The 21,361-nt window shown below is 40.4% G+C and overlaps 2 protein-coding genes across 2 annotated transcripts; one reads left to right on the top strand and one right to left on the bottom strand.

Annotated features, from left to right (window-relative positions):
- The first annotated feature begins 1,028 nt into the window (after positions 1-1,028).
- Positions 1,029-13,404, top strand: krr1 (KRR1 small subunit processome component homolog). The gene is made up of 10 exons (XM_022215737.2): positions 1,029-1,132; positions 2,146-2,321; positions 3,820-3,954; positions 4,624-4,749; positions 6,931-7,014; positions 8,344-8,400; positions 11,393-11,563; positions 12,315-12,392; positions 12,678-12,774; positions 12,865-13,404. The coding sequence occupies exons 1-10, from the start codon at positions 1,057-1,059 to the stop codon at positions 13,011-13,013; spliced, it is 1,149 nt and encodes a 382-aa protein (XP_022071429.1). The 5' UTR covers positions 1,029-1,056; the 3' UTR covers positions 13,014-13,404.
- Positions 13,405-14,085: 681 nt separating this feature from the next.
- On the bottom strand, positions 14,086-21,143 carry glipr1a (GLI pathogenesis-related 1a). The gene is made up of 6 exons (XM_022215738.2): positions 20,604-21,143; positions 18,531-18,779; positions 18,286-18,398; positions 16,101-16,186; positions 15,774-15,800; positions 14,086-14,249 (listed from the first exon to the last, which is right to left on the bottom strand). The coding sequence occupies exons 1-6, from the start codon at positions 20,772-20,774 to the stop codon at positions 14,095-14,097; spliced, it is 801 nt and encodes a 266-aa protein (XP_022071430.1). The 5' UTR covers positions 20,775-21,143; the 3' UTR covers positions 14,086-14,094.
- Between the last annotated feature and the right edge of the window lie 218 nt (positions 21,144-21,361).

Raw genomic sequence — 21,361 nt, 5'->3', positions numbered from 1 at the left:
TGTTGATTGTAGCGTAATCAATTTGGACTCAGCATAATTCTAAGAATTCAAAGTGATGATATTTTATGTTATTCTGAGTATATTTCATAACTGTAAAGTCCAGAATTGTTTTTTTTAAAGTTCAGTGTCCCTTTCAATGGACATCAGGTGATTATTTAGTGTCATTATGCAAAGTTATGCAGTGTCTGAACATTTCACAGCCAAACTTTGATAGTTTACTTATTTATATGTATTCATTCATTTATATATTCATTTATTTTTATTTGAAGTGCAGTTTGACATGGTTGACCACATGCCTAATTATGATGATACGAGAGAGGCCACCAGATGCAAAAGACCCGACTGCATTAGAAAAACACACTTCTTTTGTAACAAATGCAAAATCCACCTTTGTTTTGTGCCACAGGAATTGCTTCAAGGCCATTCATTGAAATAAATGAATAGCTGTATGGATGAAAAGCTGATGTCTGTTCCAATTGTTTGTGTGATCAGTTGCTACATGTAGCCTACTGTTAAGAAAAAAAAACTATGGCAATGTATTCAGGTCCATTGTAATGGACACGTAAAAATACAAAAAAATTACTTAAAATGTCTTTTCCCCCTGCATTTCTACATTGCAGAGGAATTGGACAAAACATTTTTGGCTCAACAGAAAAAAACAATCAGTTCAGAAGGGATTAAACAAGTTGAACTGTTATGACAAAGTGTATTCTTCATGCAGAATGAATATTTTAAATTATGTGTAGTTTGACAGAAAGTAGTATTTTGGATGGAAATTAACCTAAAACCACGAGTTGCGCATCTTAGCATCATCCCATCAATAGGTGGCGCTGCTCCTAAAAGTGTCGTTTTACAACTGAGGTCCTGAAAATTGCTGCGGGCGCAAAAATATTTGTTTCATTCACATTTTTATCTTCAAAAGCAAGAACAATATTGTGAGGAGAAAAAGCGCAAACGCTTGTCGCGGAGGCAGTAAAGCGCTGCAGTAGCTGAGCTTGAGCACCAACCCTTAGAGTTACACGAAGAAGAACATGTCATTTCCGCTTCTGCTCAAAGATGGCGTCCTCCTCCAATGCGGACGGCGTGAGCGACGCACAAACAGGAAAAAAATCCCAAAAGACTAAAACCCAAGGTGAGTTATGGATACTATAGAGTCAAAAACCTTTATCGGACCACCAGCTGACATTCACTGTGAAGCAGAGCGGGTTTTCTTCGTTAACTGGTCTGTTGACTTGCCAGTTGCGAGGCACGCATGAGTTAGCCTTAAGCTAGCAAGTGAGCTCTCGTGTTGTAAACAGACCATCATTTTAATAAATATTGTTTTCCCTCGGTGCCTACGATTGGATTTCAAACTAGACAAACCACTGACACCGTAAATTTACTGATAACATATCAAGAAACTGTCAAATACGCAAGAAAGCCTGGCTGTCCTCTTGTCTTGCTGTATTCACACATTGCAGATGCACGTTTCTGCATTTTACATTATTGTCCACAGTTTGTAAATGAACTATTGCAGAACGTCTGTCTACATGTTGACCTAAAGCTACAATGGATTGCACTTAAAGGTAATTTTAGGATACAGCTCAACATTTGAGATACCCTGCTTTAGCATAAACAGAGAACAACTGGTGCAGCGGAGTTACTAGTCATTTGCAAATCATGTCAAAACCAGTAATCTTCGTGATTTGCTGCTAAGAGTGAATCACTGAGACAGAGCTGCACGTTCTGGCTACTAACAAGCAGCATCCAAAAACCAGCAGTAAAGCCTTCCAACGTCAAAGACCTGGAGATCGTCACAAAGAGGAATGGAACAAAATCCTAGTGGAGTGATTCAGAAAGATTACTAGCAATTTTGAAAAGCGTTTGACTGAGGTGATGACTCGTAAAAGTGTTTCAAATTCTTCATTAACATCTCTAACACCAATTCTTCCCATGTTTTGCCACATGTTTGTTTTAATTGTCCATCAGTTAAAAAAAATCAGTATAACTCAAAATTTGTTCTGGATATGAATGATTTTGTGCTTAATTGTACATTAAGTGGACATGCAGTGACCGTTTCCTCTATATGAACACAGTGAATGACCGATTGCTGTCAAGAGATAAAATTATAATTTTTCTATGATTGTGATCCTTGTGTCCTTGCAGTGGATGAATCTGAGCTCCTGACTGTTCCTGATGGATGGAAGGAGCCAGCGTTCACCAAGGATGACAATCCTCGCGGTCTGCTGGAGGAGAGCAGCTTTGCTACTCTCTTCCCCAAATACAGGGAAGCCTACCTGAAAGAGTGCTGGCCACTGGTAGAGAAGGCTTTAGGGGAAGAGGTAAGAGTCTGGACAAACTGTCTCCTGCAACAACAAGCATAAAATCAGTCGTGTTTGACACAATATGTCATTGAAATAGAAATAGAAATGTCATTGGTTATGCATTAATCTACACTACCGTTCAGATGTTTGGGGTCACATAGAAATGTCCTTATTTTTGAAAGAAAAGCATTTTTTTTCAAAGAAGATAGCATTAGATGGATCAGAAATCCAGTCTAGACATTGTTAATGTGGTAAATGACTATTCTAGCTGGAAATAGCTGATTTTTAATGGAATATCTCTATAGGGGTACAGAGGAACATTTCCAGCAACCATCACTCCTGTGTTCTAATGCTACATTGTGTTAGCTAATGGTGTTGAAAGGCTCATTGATGATTAGAAAACCCTTGTGAGGTTATGTTACCACATGAATAAAAGTGTGAGTTTTCAAGGAAAACATGAAATTTTTTGGGTGACCCCAAACTTTTGTGTACTTTAGTGTACATCTGTACATATGCCCCTTCACTCTGGTATCTTTTTAAGCTGTTTCTTTTATATTTCCTATATTATGCTCTGTATCTATATTTGAAAGCAAGAGACACTCACTGGAATTGTGATTATGATTTTAAAAAATGGCATTTCCTTTTAGATATGACATATTTTGATGTAAATTTATGATTATATTGTTGATTTTGTATTATTATTATTATTGCACACATGAAAATAAACTACAAAACAAGAAGACTTAGCTGTGCTGACTGCACCTATACACCAGACATTCTCCTGTCTCAAGGATTGTTTCAATCTTCAAATTTTATTATCTGCGTTATAATATAGTAGAGCCTAGCTGATCTCTTGAAATTGCTCATTTTATTAACACAGACCCCGACAGTGTTTATTTTAGTCTTTATTTTTTACATAAATTAGTTTCACATTTAATATATTTTGATCAATTTTATTCCAGGTCTGAAATTTTATTGTCATACTTGAATTTAGATTTTTTTTTGTCTTTATGCCAGCAGTGTCTTGAGGTCCTGTGGTTTACGGTGTCATTTTGATGCTGTTTTGTTATTTCCTGCTGTCAAGCAGAGGGTCCACATAATTTTTCTGCTTTTCTCCTGTCTGACCTGCATTTGTCAGATGGAACTGACATGTTTCCATATTGACTAATCCATCTGTCATGACAGGCTGTGTGAGCAGGTTTTACTCTTATTATACATATTTGTAGTCTATTTTTTGCTCTTTTTCATCTGCAAGAGCAGTGACTGTGTGTTTGGTTCTGCACCAAACGCAGGCGACGTGTAGCTAAGTACTACACCTCCTGTGTAGACACACATGAAGCACTGAAGCTTCTGCTGTGTAAATGTGCTGCTGGCACTTTGCCTCCTGTGTAGATTTAGTCATTTTAAGTTAGACTGTAGATGCTTTTTATCCAGAAATCTGTAACTTATTTTTTCCAGCAACTTTTAATGCTCTCTGATTCCTACTGGCAGTACAACACTTTGTCCTTTCTTGTAGTACATCAAACCGTCTCTGGACCTGATTGAGGGCAGCATGACCGTCTGCACCACGAAGAAAACGTTTGACCCGTACGCCATCGTTAGAGCCAGAGATCTCATTAAGCTGCTGGCAAGGAGCGTCCCGTTTGAACAGGTAATGATCTCCGCTCTGTTAATAAATAATATGTTTTATTTGTGTAGCGCTTTTGAAAATACTCAATGTCTCTTTACATAATTAGAAAAACAGCAAACATTAAAACACAGGAGCATCAGAAAACGAGTCATAAAAGACATCATAAAAATAAATTAATATTATGCAGTGAAGCCCAGCAAATTTTGACTTGAAGTTACTTTTAAATGTAATTAAAAGCTGAGAAATATGTTTTTTTTTTTCCACAATGATGCCTCTTGTACATCATCCTATTATCTTTTGGGAAACACCCGTGTCATTTCCAATCAAAAAAAAAACTTGCTGGTTGAATAAAAATAACTTTAAGTCAAAATGAATGAATGATTTCAGGCTTGACTGTATATTAAAAGCAGTTCTGAACATGCAGGGTTTTGATGAGTGATTTGAAAGCGGTCAGGTCGGTGTAGTCATGGATGTGTTGGCAGCAGAGTTCAGGATATACTGAAGGTTATTGAGGACTTTTGAAGATGAACCACAGAGAATGCTGTTGCAGTTGTCAGTTCAGGATGTGATGAATGCGTGGATGAAGGAGAAGTTTAGCTGCATTTTCCGGGTCTAGATTTGTTCCTTATTGTTTTGAGGAGCTGCTGTCATCGTGGTGTTTGATTCTCTTGTTCTCGCTGTTGCTTCCAGGCCGTGCGGATATTACAGGACGACGTGGCCTGTGACATCATCAAAATTGGGACCATGGTGAGGAACAGAGAACGGTTTGTGAAGAGAAGGCAGCGCCTGATTGGCCCCAAAGGCTCCACCCTGAAAGTAAGTCCCACAGCAGAGCTCAGCTTTCTTCCAACACGTTTTGTATCGTTTTATGTCCGGGAGCAGCTCAGAGGCACCTTTTTGTCTTTATTTGTCTTTATTGTCAGGCATGCAGGTCGTACATCTTTGGGATTGAGTTTTCTAGCAAGTGTCTGTAGAGTCAATAAGAGACTGAGTGGAGCTTTTTACTGTTTATAGTGTTTTACCTGGAGGTCTGGTGGGATTCAGTTTTTCTTCTTTTTGCTGGTAAAGCAAAACAAGAAAAATCAGCAGATCTCAGACTTTCTTCAGGGATTATCAGTGCATCCCATACTATTAAACTTAGGTTGTTATGGTTTCTACACTGTTTGGAATTGTAGCTCGACAAGCCAAAGAAGATTTTAATGCTTTCCAACCATGATAGTGACCCTCTGTTAAAATAAACAAAGAAGTCTACTGATCTCTGGACGTTATCCAGACACCAGATATACCAGCATTAGGTTATGTTCATGCTGGAAATATTTACCAAATGTTCTCAAGGGTGGCTTAGAGGAGGAAAAGACCACATGAGGCTTTGTGAAAAGCTTTGAGAATTGTTTTCTCCCTGATCTAGAAATATATTACAAGGAAACTGGCAAAGCTATTTTTAGATTCTAAGCATAAACCAAAAAAACTCTGTGACATACAAACTATTTGTAAGTCCTTTCCGTCTTCCCACATGGATGCAGTTTGCTGAAATGAGCAGTTTGCAGGCAGAGACTGATGCAAAACTGAGTTACATCACAGTTTCAATGTCTGCCAACCACCTTGTGTGGAAATGAAGTACAATAAATGTACAAAGTGTGTGCTATGTAGACAAGTGATAAAATCAGCTGGAGGTTCAGCATGTGGTGGTTAGTGTTGTTTCAGGTGGTCTTTCTTTGAGAATTTGCAGTTTGAAATCAAAGGATGACAAAATGTGCATACCTGGGTATTGACAGAGAGGGTAACATGATGGATTTACATTTAATATTATGACAAAATGCACCTTTCACAGAGCAGCACTGAAAAAACGGAAGCCGTAACCTAAAGATTCCACCTTAAATTGCCTCTAGTGTCTGTTAACAAGTTCATTTGTCCTAATAATCATCAGTACCTTCAAATCTACTAACACAGTCTGGTTCGTGATTCACAGCTGAATTCAATTCAATTCAATTTTATTTCTATAGCACCGATTACAATTCAGTTGTCTCAAGACGCTTTATCAGAGCCCATATTTCTGAACCCCTGGAGCAAGCTCTAAGACGACAGTGGCAAGAAAAACTCACTTTAAAGGGAAGAAACCTTGAGCAGAACCTGGCTCTTCATGTGGGGATCCTATGTGCTGCTGGCCGGATGATTGAGAGGGACAAGGAAACCTAAAACACACACTGACATACATGTGTAGTGTGAGAAACACAAATGATAGAGAGAACAAGCTAAGATTGAAATTGATTCATAGTTTACTGTTATGGTGCAAAGTTCTGGCGTTAAATACACTGCAAATATAGCTGGTAGTAAGATGCAAACAGTGTGTAGATGAGCATATCAAGTATAGTAAGGGTGATGCAGAGTAGACTGGTGGAAATGGGCAGCTGGAAGCAGTGGGTTGAAGGAAGGACAGCAGCAGTATCCCACAGTGGACATGATGGAGACTAGACCAGCTGGTGGGACAGCAACCACAGATCAGAACCAGGGACACTCAGAGAAAGGACACAGGGAGACACAAAATGGATGCAATGGAATACTGATGTATACAGAGTAAACACAAAGGTAATGAGAAAAGGGCTCAGTGCATCCAGAGAGATCCCCCAGCAGCCTAGGGCTATAGCAGCAGAACTAAGGGACGTCAAAGAAGCATTTAGTATTGTTTGAAATGTGACCAATGCCTTTTAAAGGTTGGGGTTATATTTTAAAAACAAGTTGATGTCTGAAATTTCTAGGGTTCAGTGTTTCTGCTCCTGGGCCAGAGAAGTGTCTCATATTGGTGTGAATGAAGCCTCAGAGTTTTGTGCTCACTGAACATGTAGACTGCATTTTGACACAAATGTCACTAGGTGGCAACATTGCTTGTCATCAGCCTCATCGTCAGCATGAGTGCATCTTTGCAATATTATTAACAGATCCTTTCTTTTGAGCCTTGACTTACATGCTGTATTTTGTCTTCCTGTTTCTTTTCTTCAGGCGTTGGAGTTGCTGACCAACTGCTACGTGATGGTGCAGGGAAACACGGTGTCAGCCCTGGGGCCCTACAGCGGCCTGAAGGAGGTAAGAGCATCACAGGGGCTCGCTCTGTCCACAGCAGCCTGGTGGTGAATATAAGGGCTGGAGGAATAATCTTCAAGAGGTGATCCGAGGGCAACAATCATTAAAGCACCATTAAAAGTGAATTCAGAAGATGAATGGTTCCCCTGAAAATGTGTCTACGGTGACGGGATTAATAAATGTGTGTTTGTCCTTTATGACATCCCGGAGCAAAAGCAACGTCTCACATCTAAAACTCTGAGTCTGCTGTTCTGTTGAGGTGCAGCACAGACTCCCCTCAGGTTTAATTAGGCTCTGCCAAAAGTTGGGCAGAGGTGAGCTGAAACTCTAATGAGCCCTGCTGGGAAATCTGGGTGGTTCCAGTACAGTGCAGGACCCAGCCAAGAAAACAAAATAAGTTTACAACCAACAACAGAACTTTATTTATGAATAAATAAACAGTAGAAAGGGGGGGGGGGGGGGGGGAACACATGAATTAATTGTATATTGTGTACAAGTACAAATATTTTTCAAGAATTTTCTTAGAAAGATTCATTATTTTCAGAAGTTTAAGGGCTTGATTTGTTTTTCAAATTATTTTTCATTTCAATATTTAGTTTTTTATAAGGCTGATTTTTTTTTCATAAAGACTCATTTCACAACAGTAATCTCTGCGTTTTTGCACAGTGTGTTTCTAATTTATTCTGCACGGCCTTTATACAATTTTTTTCTTCTTGGAGCTGCTGTATCGGTTAAATTTCCCCACTGGGATAAATAAAGTTTATCTTATCTTAATGTTACATTCATCTTTTCTCAGCCTCAACAAGCTCTGCAGCTGCTGACGGATTGATGTTCTGTATCCACAGGATCCGTTTTTCTCGCATGGAAACGCATCGCATCTGAAAATCGGCCGTTTCGTGAGCAGGTTGCCTGCGGGTCACTAGCAAGTCACATGACAGCGCTTTAGCTTCAGTGTGGCAGATTTGTCAGACCAACATGGCGGCTCGGCAGCAAACTTTCTCTTTTGTTATGAAAACAGTTCAGCAGCAAATATTACTGAAAGCATTTGAGGCAGGAAATAAGCTGCTGACTCTGTCCCCATTTCAGTTCAACGACGGCTAGTTTAGACGTTTGATGAACGTTTCACCATGTCAGACCTCTGCTCACGGCATCACATTTGCATAAAGTAGAAGTAGAGTCTACTTTATGCAAATGAGCTGCTAACCACTCCGCGGAGATGCACCGGATCACAGCTCAAAACACACCACAGCAGAACTAGCGTGCAATGTGTGTGTGTGTGTGTGCCTGAATACTCAAATAACAGTTTTTGTCGTGTCTTCCTCTGTTGTTCAGGTGCGTAAAGTGGTGATGGACACGATGAAGAACATCCACCCCATCTACAACATCAAGGTGAGTTCTGCTGACAGAAATGTGGCCACAGTTTAAAAACAATAATAGTAGACAGACTGTGACATTCATGCCCAATGAAGATGTTTTCCATCCTTGTTCTTGACCTCCTGACTGAGAAAGTCTCTCTGGGTTTGTACGCCGAGGCTGGCTCAACCTGGAGCTGAGGGCATGAAAAAGGAACAGATGTTCTGCAGAACTAATTGTGCTCAAAGCAACTGTCTGTCTATTAGCTCTATAGTTTTGCTGGTTGAATCGTGTTAATGAAAGAGCTTTATGAAGCTGCTGTTATACATTTAAGACATGCAGGAGCCACAGCTGAATCACGAGAGACTGAATCTGCCCCACAAACTGCACTGAGCTGTAGAGATTGGTTGCAGGTACCCCTGTACTATACTATATATGTATAATACTCCTTTACTATACTGTGTATGTATAATACCCCTGTACTATACTATATATGTACAGCACACTGCAGATGTTCACTCATGTTCCATCAAAATGGTTATTTATGTTGTACAGCGCACTCACTTCCTCTTTTGATGCTGTAATGACCAGCGCAGAATCCGATTACTCAATTAATCCCCAGAATATTCAATAGAATACTTGGTTACTAAAACAATCGATAGCTGCAGCCCTACATAACACCGTCTGATTTTTTTTTTAATGCCCAAGTTCATTGTTATCAGCCCTCACTGTTTTCTCTCCTTTATCATGATGTGGCAGAGGTGTAATAACAAACCACTGTATCCATTCAACAGTCGACAAGAAGTTCTGAAAAGGAGTCGAGATAAAATTTACTCAGATAAGTCTGGATAGCATCAATAACACTGTCAGCATTTCCTGTGTCTCCTGCAGTTATTTGACCACAAGCGTCTACCATTCCATTCAGAGTAAGATGTTATCATACTGACATGCAGGAAGTGTTTTGTTCGTGTGATCAGTGGTGTCATCTGTAGCTTAACAGAGCAGTGGTGCAGTAAATCAGCCATAGCGATGCAACACTCCATTTCAGCACACCTGAAGCAATGAACTGAATAAGTACCATTATGTTGCTGTTAAAACATTAAAGCAGAACGGTCATTTTGTGCATACGTTGTCTGCAGAGGGAGCTGTGTGAAGTCTCATGTATGTCCTTAAGTGATGTAATCTTCGTACCAAAAACAGGAACAAGTTTGCCAATAAAAAAGAAATGTGTGTATACAGAGTTACAAAACGTGAGCTTGCCAGATATCTGCAGCCACAACCTCTTGTGGTTCTGTGTGAGGCGGCTACAGCCATAACATTAAACCTCCAGTTAAACTTAAACAGCCTTAGCTAACCATAAAGTCTAACCATTACCACTAATAAAAGTGATTTAAACACAGTGGTACTAGAAAAGCACTCAAAGGACACAATTATCAGCCAAGAAGGTTCATTTCTCCATAAGGCATAGTCAGAAATTACATTTTTTTTTTAGAAATGCAACAGTTAATTATTAGTTATTGATGATCAGAAGTCACGGCAACATAGAATGTTGTCATTTAATATAGATGTACCCACAAACAAAATGACCTTGCACTAAGCACAGCCCTGTGTCATGTATGTGTACGTTATGTACTGATACCGAATCGCGTGAAGCGGGTGGCGTGAATTAATGGGACTCACAAGCACCCCCATAATTTAATCAACTGTTCCCTGTATCATTTCTGATGGATAAGCAGTCTGCGCGAATGGGCACAATTTATTACTGGACCGTGGACCAGTAAACAGTAATTTTTTACTGGACCGAAACAGTTTTTACTGGACCGAATATTTTATGCATACCATACCATGGATTATGGTATGTAATACCATAATCCATGAAATAACCTACCATACTCTCATAGCAACAGCCAAATCTAACTCAGCATCCACCCTCTCTCATTATACACCTGGTAAATTACCATCTACATGCACTGTCACCGTCACTACACCCTCCCACACCATTCTACTATACCACCATCCACTTTTACCATTGAATTACTCACCATACATGTCCAATTTGACCAGAAAAACAGCTCTCAGCTTCGTTTTGGCGCTACTTTCACACGCTCCTGCAGAAACTTGAATTTGTACTCAGGGATGGGAATTTTCCGTGGATCCGCGGATTTCCTTTCAAGTTTGAACACTTTATTGTCGCTGATACTCCCGCGAGATGGTAACGACGTTAACAAGCTGTCGTTCAATTGTAAACGGCCCAGAAGTCGCTGCGCCGCCACCGCCGCACACATCACATCACCCACCCACCCCCCGTCAACGACTTTCCGCTGGAATCAGAACTTGCTGATCCCATCCCTGTGTACTTGTAACCGGAAATCACTCTGTGCGCGCCGGGAATCATGACGTGATGATGTGACATAACGTCATCATACAAAATTGCTGTCCCCCGATGTTGCATTATCCCTTGGTGATTCTCGGCGACTTTAGGGTGATTTACAGGAAAAAAATTACACCGGACATGAGACTGGTAATGTAGTAAGTTTTACCGGATTTTTGGTACACAAATCGGATTTGACCGATGGTCCGACGTCATTGGCGCACACTGGATAAGTCCTGATAAGTCCACAGTGGTGGATTTGTAGTGGGATCATTATCATGTGATCGTCAGCAGGCAGCTGATGTAGCGTTCACTTGTTGTCATAGTTACAGTGATGCTGTGATGCTCACAATGATAACAGAAATCTTTAACAAATCCGTGGATCCAGACTATAAGCTGCACCACAGCCAAAATCTAATCACTTGGTCCTTGTGTCATTTTTGACTTTCCCTGAAAATTTCATCCAAATCCGTTGGTCCGTTTTTGAGTAAAGTTGCTAACAGACAGACAGACAAACCAATGGCTATCATCACATAACTCCGCTGTGTTTCTTAGTAGAGTAATAAAACAGCATTTTACTGCAGGCAGGGAATATAGCTCGAATGTACATCATCACCAGTGTAACCCTGTAAAACCTTCTCCTCTCACGGCCGTCAGACACTGATGATCAAACGGGAGCTGTCCAAAGACCCCGAGCTGCGGGTGCAGTCCTGGGAACGCTTCCTGCCCAACTTCCGCCACAAGAACCTCTCCAAGCGTAAGGAGCCCAAGAAGAAGAGTGTGAAGAAGGAGTACACGCCGTTCCCTCCTGCACAGCCAGAGAGCAAGGTCCAGAGACGTTTGTTTAAATGCTAATTCCTGTTTAACTGTCTTAACCTCCTGAACTCCAAGAACTTTTCTGCATGTTTTTTTTTTTTTTTTTGTTCCTGTTACACTTGTATTCCCTATGGACTTATTTTTCACTGAAATACCAAATACTCCCTCTATGGACACAGCACAACTGTGACGAGAAGTAGAGAGAAGTTTGCACTTTCACACAGTTAACCCTTCCATTATAAAAGAAGGAACAAAGTTTAATTTGGATAAACACAGTCTGCATTTCAGCTGAAAAGTTCAAGCAGAGTCAAACTCGGCCTCTCAGTTGTGTGGAGGAGACTGTTTTTTTCTCTTATTACAGAATCGAGTGCAAATGATTTGTATTCGGAATTAAGTAGTTTTGATTAAATATCATGATTTTAGAAATAGAATTGGTTCATTTTGACCAAACCCACACATGATTAGTGTTAGAACTGTCAGAAAGTTCCTAATCTAATTTGTTTTTTCTGTTTTTACAGTTTCTGCCTCTAAAAAAATGTGAAATTTAGGTGATTCTTTTTAACACAGCGTGCCTTTCACACCTGCATTCAGGTTCTGGAGTTCAGACATTTTCTCACATGCTGACACATCTGATAAACTTCTGGAACCTAGTAGAATGTTCCTCGAACTTTTGCGCATGGTTATCAAGACCTGTCTGCATGTAGAGACATTTACAACTAATGTAGTTTAAACCAGATTCCTACAATCTGCGCTTCATTTGTAGGTTGATAAGGAGCTGGCCACTGGAGAATTCTTCCTGCGGGAAAGTGTGAAAAGGAGAAAGAAGATGGAGGAAATCAAGGTGAGCTGCTGGAGCGACTTCATCTCCCCCTTCTGGCTGCAGTGAGAGTTCACGAAAGATATCACAGCCACAGAGCTCGTCTGGTCTCATCACAGTTTATTTCTATCCTTTCCTCAGTTCCGTAGTGAAAGTTTAATTGCAAAGCAGCTAGTTTAGCTGATCTAACTGCAGGCAGCTCTGTTATATTGCAGCTACTTAAACAAAGCTTTAAATACTAAGAAACTAAAGAGTTTCATCACCATGACAAGTTACAAATATGTGACAGTCATCATTCCTCTTTCCCAGGTCAAACAAGCAGACGCTCTAACCAAGAAGCAAGAGGAGCGGAACAAAGCTTTCATTCCTCCTAAAGAGAAGCCTTTCATGAAGAAGACTATAAAAGGTAGAAGCCAAAAACCAGCACTGATCTGGGAGTGTAGTAGATGTATCTGAAAGTGTGGCTAACCTCTCCTGTCGACTGTTTCTGTCTCAGCCCCTACAGAAGGTAAGCTGGACATCGAAGCCCTCAAGGAGAAAGTGAAAAAAGCCAAAACAAAGAAGCTGGGTGCCCCACCAGTGAACCCAGCTCCCCCCACCAGCAGCACCAGCAACAAAAAGAAAAAGAACAAAAACAAAGGCTAAAGCACCCATGAACGTTTACCGTGTCTGTCGGACAGATAAAGACTGGAAGTGCACAGGATGTCACGCAGACAGTGTGTGTGCTTGGATCAAGATGAATGATTCTATCACAAACTCTCCCAGACATCTTTGTTCTACTTGTTCTGTCAAGAAAAGCGTCCCTTTTTTTATTCTCCTGTTTTAGTATTCTCTATGTGGAGACCAAGTGTGTTGAAGATGAACAGTAGAACTTTATCCTTCCCATCCGCTGTTAGCTATTGTCCAGATTTTGAATGGATAGTGTTTATATTTATCAATGTATTTTTCTTGTTTGTTAGGATTCATGTGTGTTCAGGAGGAGGAGGACCACTCATCCTGATAGAAATCTAACATTAAAGGAGGTTTTTTAATGGCATGAATCTTACTTTCATCCACATTTATGGGTGATCAACAGCACTGCTATATTATCACCTCAGTGTTGATTTGGTTGAGTTGTTGGCAAACAGTTACTCTTAGCAATAAGGAGGAACATTCATCATGTTTCTGTCCATCTGTTGAATAGTTGTTTAGTTTCTCTCCTTTTACCTCTGGTTTGGTCTCCACCAACGCCTAGCAGGCTCAACAAAACCGAAAACTATTAGTGATAATGGGCATCATGACGTTGGTTGTTAAGGTTCTCATCTTTAACTATCTTTTCTTCATCATCAGACTCTTCTTCTGCACTGAATGGACTGTTTGTTGCTTACTGCAGTAAAAAGGAACATATTTTTATGATCGAGAGTTATGAAGAATTGACATCACCTTTAGCCAAGTCAAAGTGAAATAAATGGAAGACGTGATTACTGCATTACTCTATAATACTAATAGACTAATCCATGTTCTGGTCTGTGTTCTATTCGCTGCAGCACCAGCAGTGTAAAACCAAGTTGGCAGCGAATCAAAATTACATTTTTACAGATCAGATTGTCAGGTGTGACTTACATTTTATGGTTTTTATCTGTGCATGTAGACTTTACAGAGTTTGTGTACAGCCATGAACAAAACAAGTAAAACTTATTTTAAACACTGTTGAAAATCTGTCCATGTTCAGGTGGAAACGGCAGCTTTATTCGTAGCAGAAGACATCAGGGTAAAAATAGCGGACTACAAACGCAGCGATGAAGGTGATGATGAGGGCAATGGGTCTGACGATCAGAATGACTCCATAGCCAGAGTCACTGTTTGTCATAGCAGGATCCCAGTCTGGGCTCCAGTTGTACCCTGGAAACAAGAAAAGAGGTTTCTATAGTAGTTTGTTGTTTTACATTGTTCACGTTTTCACTACCACACAGCAAAACTACTACATGTCTATACACTCACTGGCTACTTTATTAGGTACTCCTTTCTTGTTAAAGGTTGGACCCCTTTTGCCTTCTGAACTGCCTTAATTCTTTGTGGCATACAGGCGTGAACTAACCGTGACGTCACCCGTTGGTTTGCTACTTCCTGGTCACTATTTTGGATTTTTTGGAGCCAGTGACGTAAAAAGCGCTATCAAACAGGCTGGACCGGAGAGCAACTAGGGGCAGGACCAGTCTATGGGCGGGCCAGACTGAAGCTAGACTGCTGAAAGCCTTGCCCTAAAGGATCTGTCAATCATTCCAGACAAGACTGTCAATCAAGTATAGCCACGCCCCCTGGCTCTGCCAACTTTAAGGATTTATTTAAAGTTCAGTATTGATTTATTTTAAGATCAGCCGCCTGATCTCTCATTTTGACCATGAAAACTAACGGGAAAAAAACCCTGAGCTGTAGAAAATCAGTCTATCAAATTTTATTTTTTCCGGTGATGAATTGGGGTCTATGGAGCAAAAGCTTTTAGGAGCCAACCCTAGCGGACGGCGTGATATTGCAAGTTTTTGACACTTCAGGGTGGGCTTCATTTTTGGAGCCAGATGCTATGTCCACTATATATACAGTCTATGGTGGCATACTTTCAACAAGGTGTTGGAAACATTCCTCAGAGATTTTGGTTCGTATCGACATGATAGCATCACACAGTTGCTGCACATTTGTCGGCTGTGCATCCATGATGCTAATCTCCTGTTCCACCACATCCCAAAGGTTCTACTGGATTGAGATCTGGTGACTGTAGAGGCCATTGGTCATTGTCATGTTCAAGAAACCACTTTGAGATGATCTGAGCTTTGTGACATGGAGCATTATCCTGCTGGAAGTAGCATGTCGCATCTGAAATGGAGATGCAACATTTTTCCAATCTTCTGTTTTCCAGTTTTGGTGATCCTGTGTGAATTGTAGCCTCAGTTTCCTGTTCTTAGCTGACAGGAGTGGTCTGCTGCTGCTGTAGTCCATCTTCTCCAAGGTTGGACGTGTTGTGTGTTCAGAGATGGTTTTCTGCGTTCTTTGGTTGTAACCAGTGGTTATTTGAGTTACTGTTGTCTTTCTATCATCTCCAACCAGTCTGCCCATTATCCTCTGACCTCTCACATCAACAACGGATTTTCGTCCAAACAGCTGCTGTTCACTGGATATTTTCTCATTTTTAGACCATTCTCTGTAAACCACAGACGTGGTTGTGCATGAAAATCCCAGTAGATCAGCAGTTTCTCAAATACTCAGACCAATCTGTTTGGGTTGAGTTGTTGCCATGTGATTGTGTTAATAAGCAATTGAACAGGCGTACCTAATAGAATGGCTGGTGAATGTAAGTGTGTGTTTGGATTTTAACACCCACTTAAACTTCATTTCAATCTTCAAATCATAATTAGTCTCCAGCTTACTTACTTTTCTGTGAATCTCGTTCAGGGCTACCTGCAAAGACAGTAGGGCACATTGAAATTTGCAGAAATGCCAGATTCTTTCAGCTCTTCTTGTCGTCTCCTTGAACAGACATTCTGTCTTCTTGTATTTTCTAAACTGGATCATTAAAGTCAATGCTTCCAACAGTGTTGACTCTGAACTCCAGCTTTTTTAGCCGTAGCTTCCTAAAATTAGTCATAGCTCGTCTTGAATATCACACAAGTAAGAAAATAAACCAAAATATGGTTTAACTGAACATAAGCAAACATTTCAGTGATGTATAAGAAAATCACTGAGAGACTAGATACTCACGGCAGAGACCTCCCTCACATGTGCCTTCACATCCTGAGCAGGCTGTTCCTTTAGACTCATATGGCCAGCTTCCTCTCATATTACCACTGCAAAAGGAGGCATCGTCCAAGTTAGATTACTTTTCCACATTGTACGGAGTAAGAGTTTTGTCATTCTGGAGTCATCTATGTTTCCGACTTTCTTTTCTGTCCCACTGTTTGCTCTCACATGATCTAAAATCTGAAGCTTAAAGGATAGAGCTAGCGTTGTTTTACTTTTCTCTATTTTTGAGCAAATAGCAGGGAAACACACTCATCTTGCTCCCTGTACTTACTGCTCTTTTACCTTATTTTCTGATCCTTTTTTGTTAGGTTTGCTCATTTCATTCATTTTTTTACTGGTAGCATATATTAGATAGGCAATTCTTTTTTACCTAAAAAGTTAATTGGGAATGTTTCTGTGTAGATTCTCCAATTCAGAGTAAACCTCAGTGCTTTTGGTTTTTAAATCAGATTCACCTTCATCCAACAAGCTTCCTCAGTTCTAACTGACTGGCAGGGAGTCCCACGTATTTATCCTCCCAAATCACCCATGTTGTTGCTGTGCATCATGTGAGGCTTGAGTCTGTGATCTGTGATGACAACTTTACAGCTTTTTATTTTGCATTGCATTTGGCTACACAGAGGCATGAAGACAGGCTGTACAAGTATTATAGTCACACTCATAGGAAAAATATCATGGAAGAAAATGTATTATGTGTAACAGTTTAGTATGATTAGCATGAAAAATAATGCTTCAAACGATCTTCTTCTGTGCTCTCATTTGCTTTTTGAATACATAAGTGTTCTTATACTGACTGTTATAGCAGCATGCAGTGTGTCAAAAAGTCGAGTGTGAAACCCTGGACGCTGCTCACCCTCAATGGTCACCATTTTGGCAGAGTAGCAAGGGAGAAGGACCATCAACCAGTTTGAAAACTTTTCAAAAATTGTAGCTGAGGAGATGGCGGGCGATAATCGCAGTCAAATGTTGTATAAATCATGTCTGGTACATGTGTAGATTCTCACTTATCCAGGCCATGGTAATCCTAAGTGCTTCAGCAGGAGGCAGCTGGGTTTCTTTTGGCCCTGGGAAGTGTGAATGGTTGTGATGCTGCCGGGAGAAGAATGACTAAAGAATAGAACAGCCGTCTCTAAACAGAGGAGGAGGTCTGCTACATCATTTATCAGGTACTTACAACAACAGCACTGAGATCCCTCTCTCGGCAGTTTCACAAGCATTCACACCTCGAGTCATGAGTCTTGGGTAGTTAACGGGCCATGAGGCATGTGATTTGGGAGTGAGAATAAATACCTGACAGTCGGTTAGAACTGAAGAAGCCTCTTAGATGAAGGCTAAAAGTCCAGCTGCCTTCTACTGATGTATTTAGGATACTTTTCTATATATATATATATATATATGCACAAATTACCATGTTTGAGACATTTCAAATTCACCCACCAAAGTACACTATCATTCAAAAGTTTGGGGTCACCCAGACAATTTCACATTTTCCATGAAAACTCACACTTTTATTCATGTTCAAACATGACTGCACAAGGGTTTTCTAATCATCAGTTAACACATTAGCTAACACAATGTAGCATTAGAACAGAGGAGTGATGGTTGCTGGAAATGTTCCTCTGTACCCCTATGGAGGTATTCCATTAAAGATCAGCCGTTTCCAGCTAGAATAATCATTTACCAAATTAACAATGTCTAGACTGGATTTCTGATTAATTTAATGCTATCTTCATTGAAAAAAAATCTTTTCTTTCAAAAATGAGGACATTTCTAAGTGACCCCAAACAGTTGAACAGTAGTGTATAAGAGTCCAGCTTGGAAATGTTAACTTAATGAAGACATCTGAACCCAGTCAGTGCCTGGTTTGCACAGTTTACTTTCTCTCTCTCTTTGTCTCTACTCCAACTCATGCATTCACTGTACTGCACTTGCTAGGCGGTTGTGGTTAATGCACACAACAGTAGGCCACTTCCTGCTTCTCTGTATCCCCCCCCACACACACACTTCTCTCCACAGGAAACCATGTCACCTTGCCTAACCTTTAAACCAACCACAATGATCCGATATCAGTCAGAAATATACACAAATACCCATGTGAAAGCAGAGTTGATATCAGTGCGATTTGTAGAAGTATTTCACTTACGATATGGCGTAGTTGCACACAAAAACAGCCCCGTCTTTATTGCTAAAGTGAGTGACTCCTTTTGGGCACCGCTGCACAGCACAACCGACCTTGTAGCTAGTTGCCCACACAACCTGGAAACAACAATAAGGTTAGTTACAGTATGAAACACTGACCAGATAACAAAACATGCTCCAGCAATTCCTTTTAACTGGCTCTCATCTCTTAAAGACTGAGGACATTTTCAGTAATAGTAAAAATAGTACCTGTGTGTAATGGCCGCAGACTTTTGTGCAGGTGTTCTTTTGGTAGACATAGTGTAGCTTTTCATTCACCCATCTTTGTATGGCACTTGTTACGTTAAACGATGACGGTGGGTAGCCTGCCCATATGTTTTCTCCTACAGAGGGGTAGGTAGGGTGCACACGTCGGGCATCACCGAGGTGGATGTTGTGCTTAAACACACAGTTCCTTGCCCATGCTCTGGCAGTGATGGCCAGGCCCTCATCCCATGTCTAGATAGGCAGATACAGAAAATATGAAGCAGCAGACTCCCTCTGTTGATGTGTCAGTTCATCTTTATTAGAAATGGACCACGGTTTTACATGAAAGTATTGAAGTAGAATGAAAAAGTGGCGTTAATCTGAGAGTCGATGCAACACAAGCAAGGGTCTAGTCAGGAGAAAACAACCTGGGCAAGAGCCATAAAACAAATTCAAGCGTGATAATACGTTCCGTGCAGATTTCCTTCTCCAGAGAAACGGTTAAATACCCAACCTGTCTTAACAAAGTAACGCCAACTTGCATTGCTAGCTGTGAGGTTTGCTTTGCTTTGTACGCAACGTGCAATATGTTTTGCCTTAGCATTGTGCTCTCAGGATTATTCATTAGTAAACAGTTAGAGAAGGTGAGATTAGAAAAAGCAAAATTTGCAAAAAATCAAGATATTAGCTTGCAGCACAGTTTTGCATTATATATGCTGAGACAATAAGCATTTTAAGGTAAAAGCAGAAATCTGTATCTACACTAATATGTTGTTATTACTCCTCCACAGCAGAGTTATGTGACAATCGGCGTCGGTTTGTCTGTCTGTCTGTTCGCAGCATTATTCAAAAACAGACAACTGGATTTGGATGAAATTTTCACTGACGGTCAGAAATGACTCAAGGACCAAGTGATTAGACTTTGGCAGTGATGTGGCTTATAGTCTGGATCCATGGATTTGTTAAAGATTTCTGTTTTATGAGATAGTGGCGTGGCGTCTCTATAACTATGACAAGTGAAGAATACATCAGCTGCCTGCTGATGATCACATGATTGTGATCCTACTACAAATCCACTACTGTGGACTTATCGGGACTTATCCAGCGGACATGATAAAAGGAACAAATTGATTAAATTGTGGGGGTGTTTCTGAGTCCCATCAATTCCTGCCGTCTGCTACATATTTAGGTTCCGCGATTTGGTATCTTAACATAATATACACATGCAGAACACATGACTGCGCTCAGCACAAGGTCATTTTTTATTTCATCCGTCGGAAATCATTCAACAACTGAGCAGCCTTGGCAGAGTACTGTGCTCTCTGAGTTCTTTCCTTGTTTTATAAAGGATTACTGCTGAAATTTACTGTACTCTGGCGTTTTAGGTTGCCTAAAACTGAGACTTCTGGAATGTGTTTTATTTTAACAACTCGAGGATCTTGAGAGACAGAAATGAAGACGTTTGAAGAAGTTAACACAGACACGTTACACCAGCACAGTGTAGGTAAATGTGCATTTTCATCTGTGTTTTTGATATTATTTCTGACACAGTGATGAAAAAAATCATCTGGACAGAGATTTATTAAGTTTTCACACACCATTTTACAATTAAAATGCATTAGTGTGTATGAAGCCACAGAGACAGTTTCTTCAAAACCTGAACAAGTGAATCCACTCATATCTAGCAGTATCTGTCTATTAGAGGTAAATTATGAAGTTGTTTGCTTATTTGGGTGATCTGACTCTTTAATCGTCTACTTCACTGAACAGACACGCTGTTTGTTAGCAGAGTCTTCAGTAGCACTTATTTCCTAGTTTCCAGGAATACAACCAGCAACGTTCTAGTCTTAAGCTGCTACAGTGTTGCTCTAAGTCACTCCATGACTAAAGAATAGTGTTAAATATCAGGACAACTGGAGCTATAGCATCTTTTTAAGGTTTGATAATGATGAAGTCCTTCTGTATTAGATTTGTTCCCCCCATGTGGTGTTTGGAGGTTATTTTACCAAAATGCAACCCTGCCACTGACTAATATTAAGATAAAAGGTGAGAAATCCAAGAGTCAGCTGTGCCTACCATGTAGAGCATGTTGCTTGCAGCTGGACTGACTGAGGACCGCGCCCAGTTGTGTTCCCTCACACACTCTTCAATGAACTTCCCATCAGTGATGTCGGGCAGTGAGCCTGAGGACACACCTGAGTCCAGGAACACCCAGGCCCACAGCAGCGCCTCCACCACGCTGCCCATACTGCAGTGGATAGATCAGCAACAAGCTAACGCACAAAAACTGTTGTTTTTGAATCGCACTGACATCTATCAGACGGCTACAGGAAATAACAGCTAAAGAGGAACAGGACGTGTGCGCTGTTTTAGGAGGAGTAAAATACGTCACACTTTCAATACCATGTTTATTTTTGAAAAAAGAGGGCAATAAGAACATTATGACAGTGCACAATGAAGCTGTTGGAGAGAGTGGGGTAACACACAGGGGTGAAATTAAAACATGTTTGTACTCAATACTTGAGAAGGAATGAATTGGTGGGCTCCTTCCAGGGAACTTCTGTCCGTATCGATGTTGTTCTTTCTTTCAATAAAAACTTATTAAGAAAGTCAGTGTCAACAGACGTTTCTTCTCCACCTGCACTTCACAGACATCAGAGAAACTACGACAGTTATTTACCTAATTTTTTTGTGCATTCGCTTTATTTAAGCCCAATTTAAGAATCTCTGCTGATGTATGGAGGCTGTTCTTATACTTTTGCCTCAGTCATGATTGAATGTTACATGCAAATGTGAAGGAAAAATGACTCTTTCCCCTTTGTAAGGTCAGAATG

Source organism: Acanthochromis polyacanthus, chromosome 1 (assembly GCF_021347895.1).
Source record: "Acanthochromis polyacanthus isolate Apoly-LR-REF ecotype Palm Island chromosome 1, KAUST_Apoly_ChrSc, whole genome shotgun sequence".
NCBI classification, from domain to species: domain Eukaryota; kingdom Metazoa; phylum Chordata; class Actinopteri; family Pomacentridae; genus Acanthochromis; species Acanthochromis polyacanthus.
The sequence above is the reverse complement of the archived record's forward strand: the minus strand, read 5'-3'. Positions and strand labels throughout refer to the sequence as shown.

Coding starts and splice junctions, on each gene's coding strand:
- krr1 (XM_022215737.2), top strand. CDS start 1,057: ATGGCGTCCTCCTCCAATGCGGACGGCGTGAGCGACGCACAAACAGGA. Junction 11,564..12,314: donor CTGCACAGCCAGAGAGCAAG/GTCCAGAGACGT, acceptor CTTCATTTGTAG/GTTGATAAGGAGCTGGCCAC. Junction 12,393..12,677: donor AGAAGATGGAGGAAATCAAG/GTGAGCTGCTGG, acceptor CCTCTTTCCCAG/GTCAAACAAGCAGACGCTCT.
- glipr1a (XM_022215738.2), bottom strand. CDS start 20,774: ATGGGCAGCGTGGTGGAGGCGCTGCTGTGGGCCTGGGTGTTCCTGGAC. Junction 18,399..18,530: donor TCTGCGGCCATTACACACAG/GTACTATTTTTA, acceptor TGTTGTTTCCAG/GTTGTGTGGGCAACTAGCTA. Junction 15,801..16,100: donor ATGTGAGGGAGGTCTCTGCC/GTGAGTATCTAG, acceptor CTGTCTTTGCAG/GTAGCCCTGAACGAGATTCA.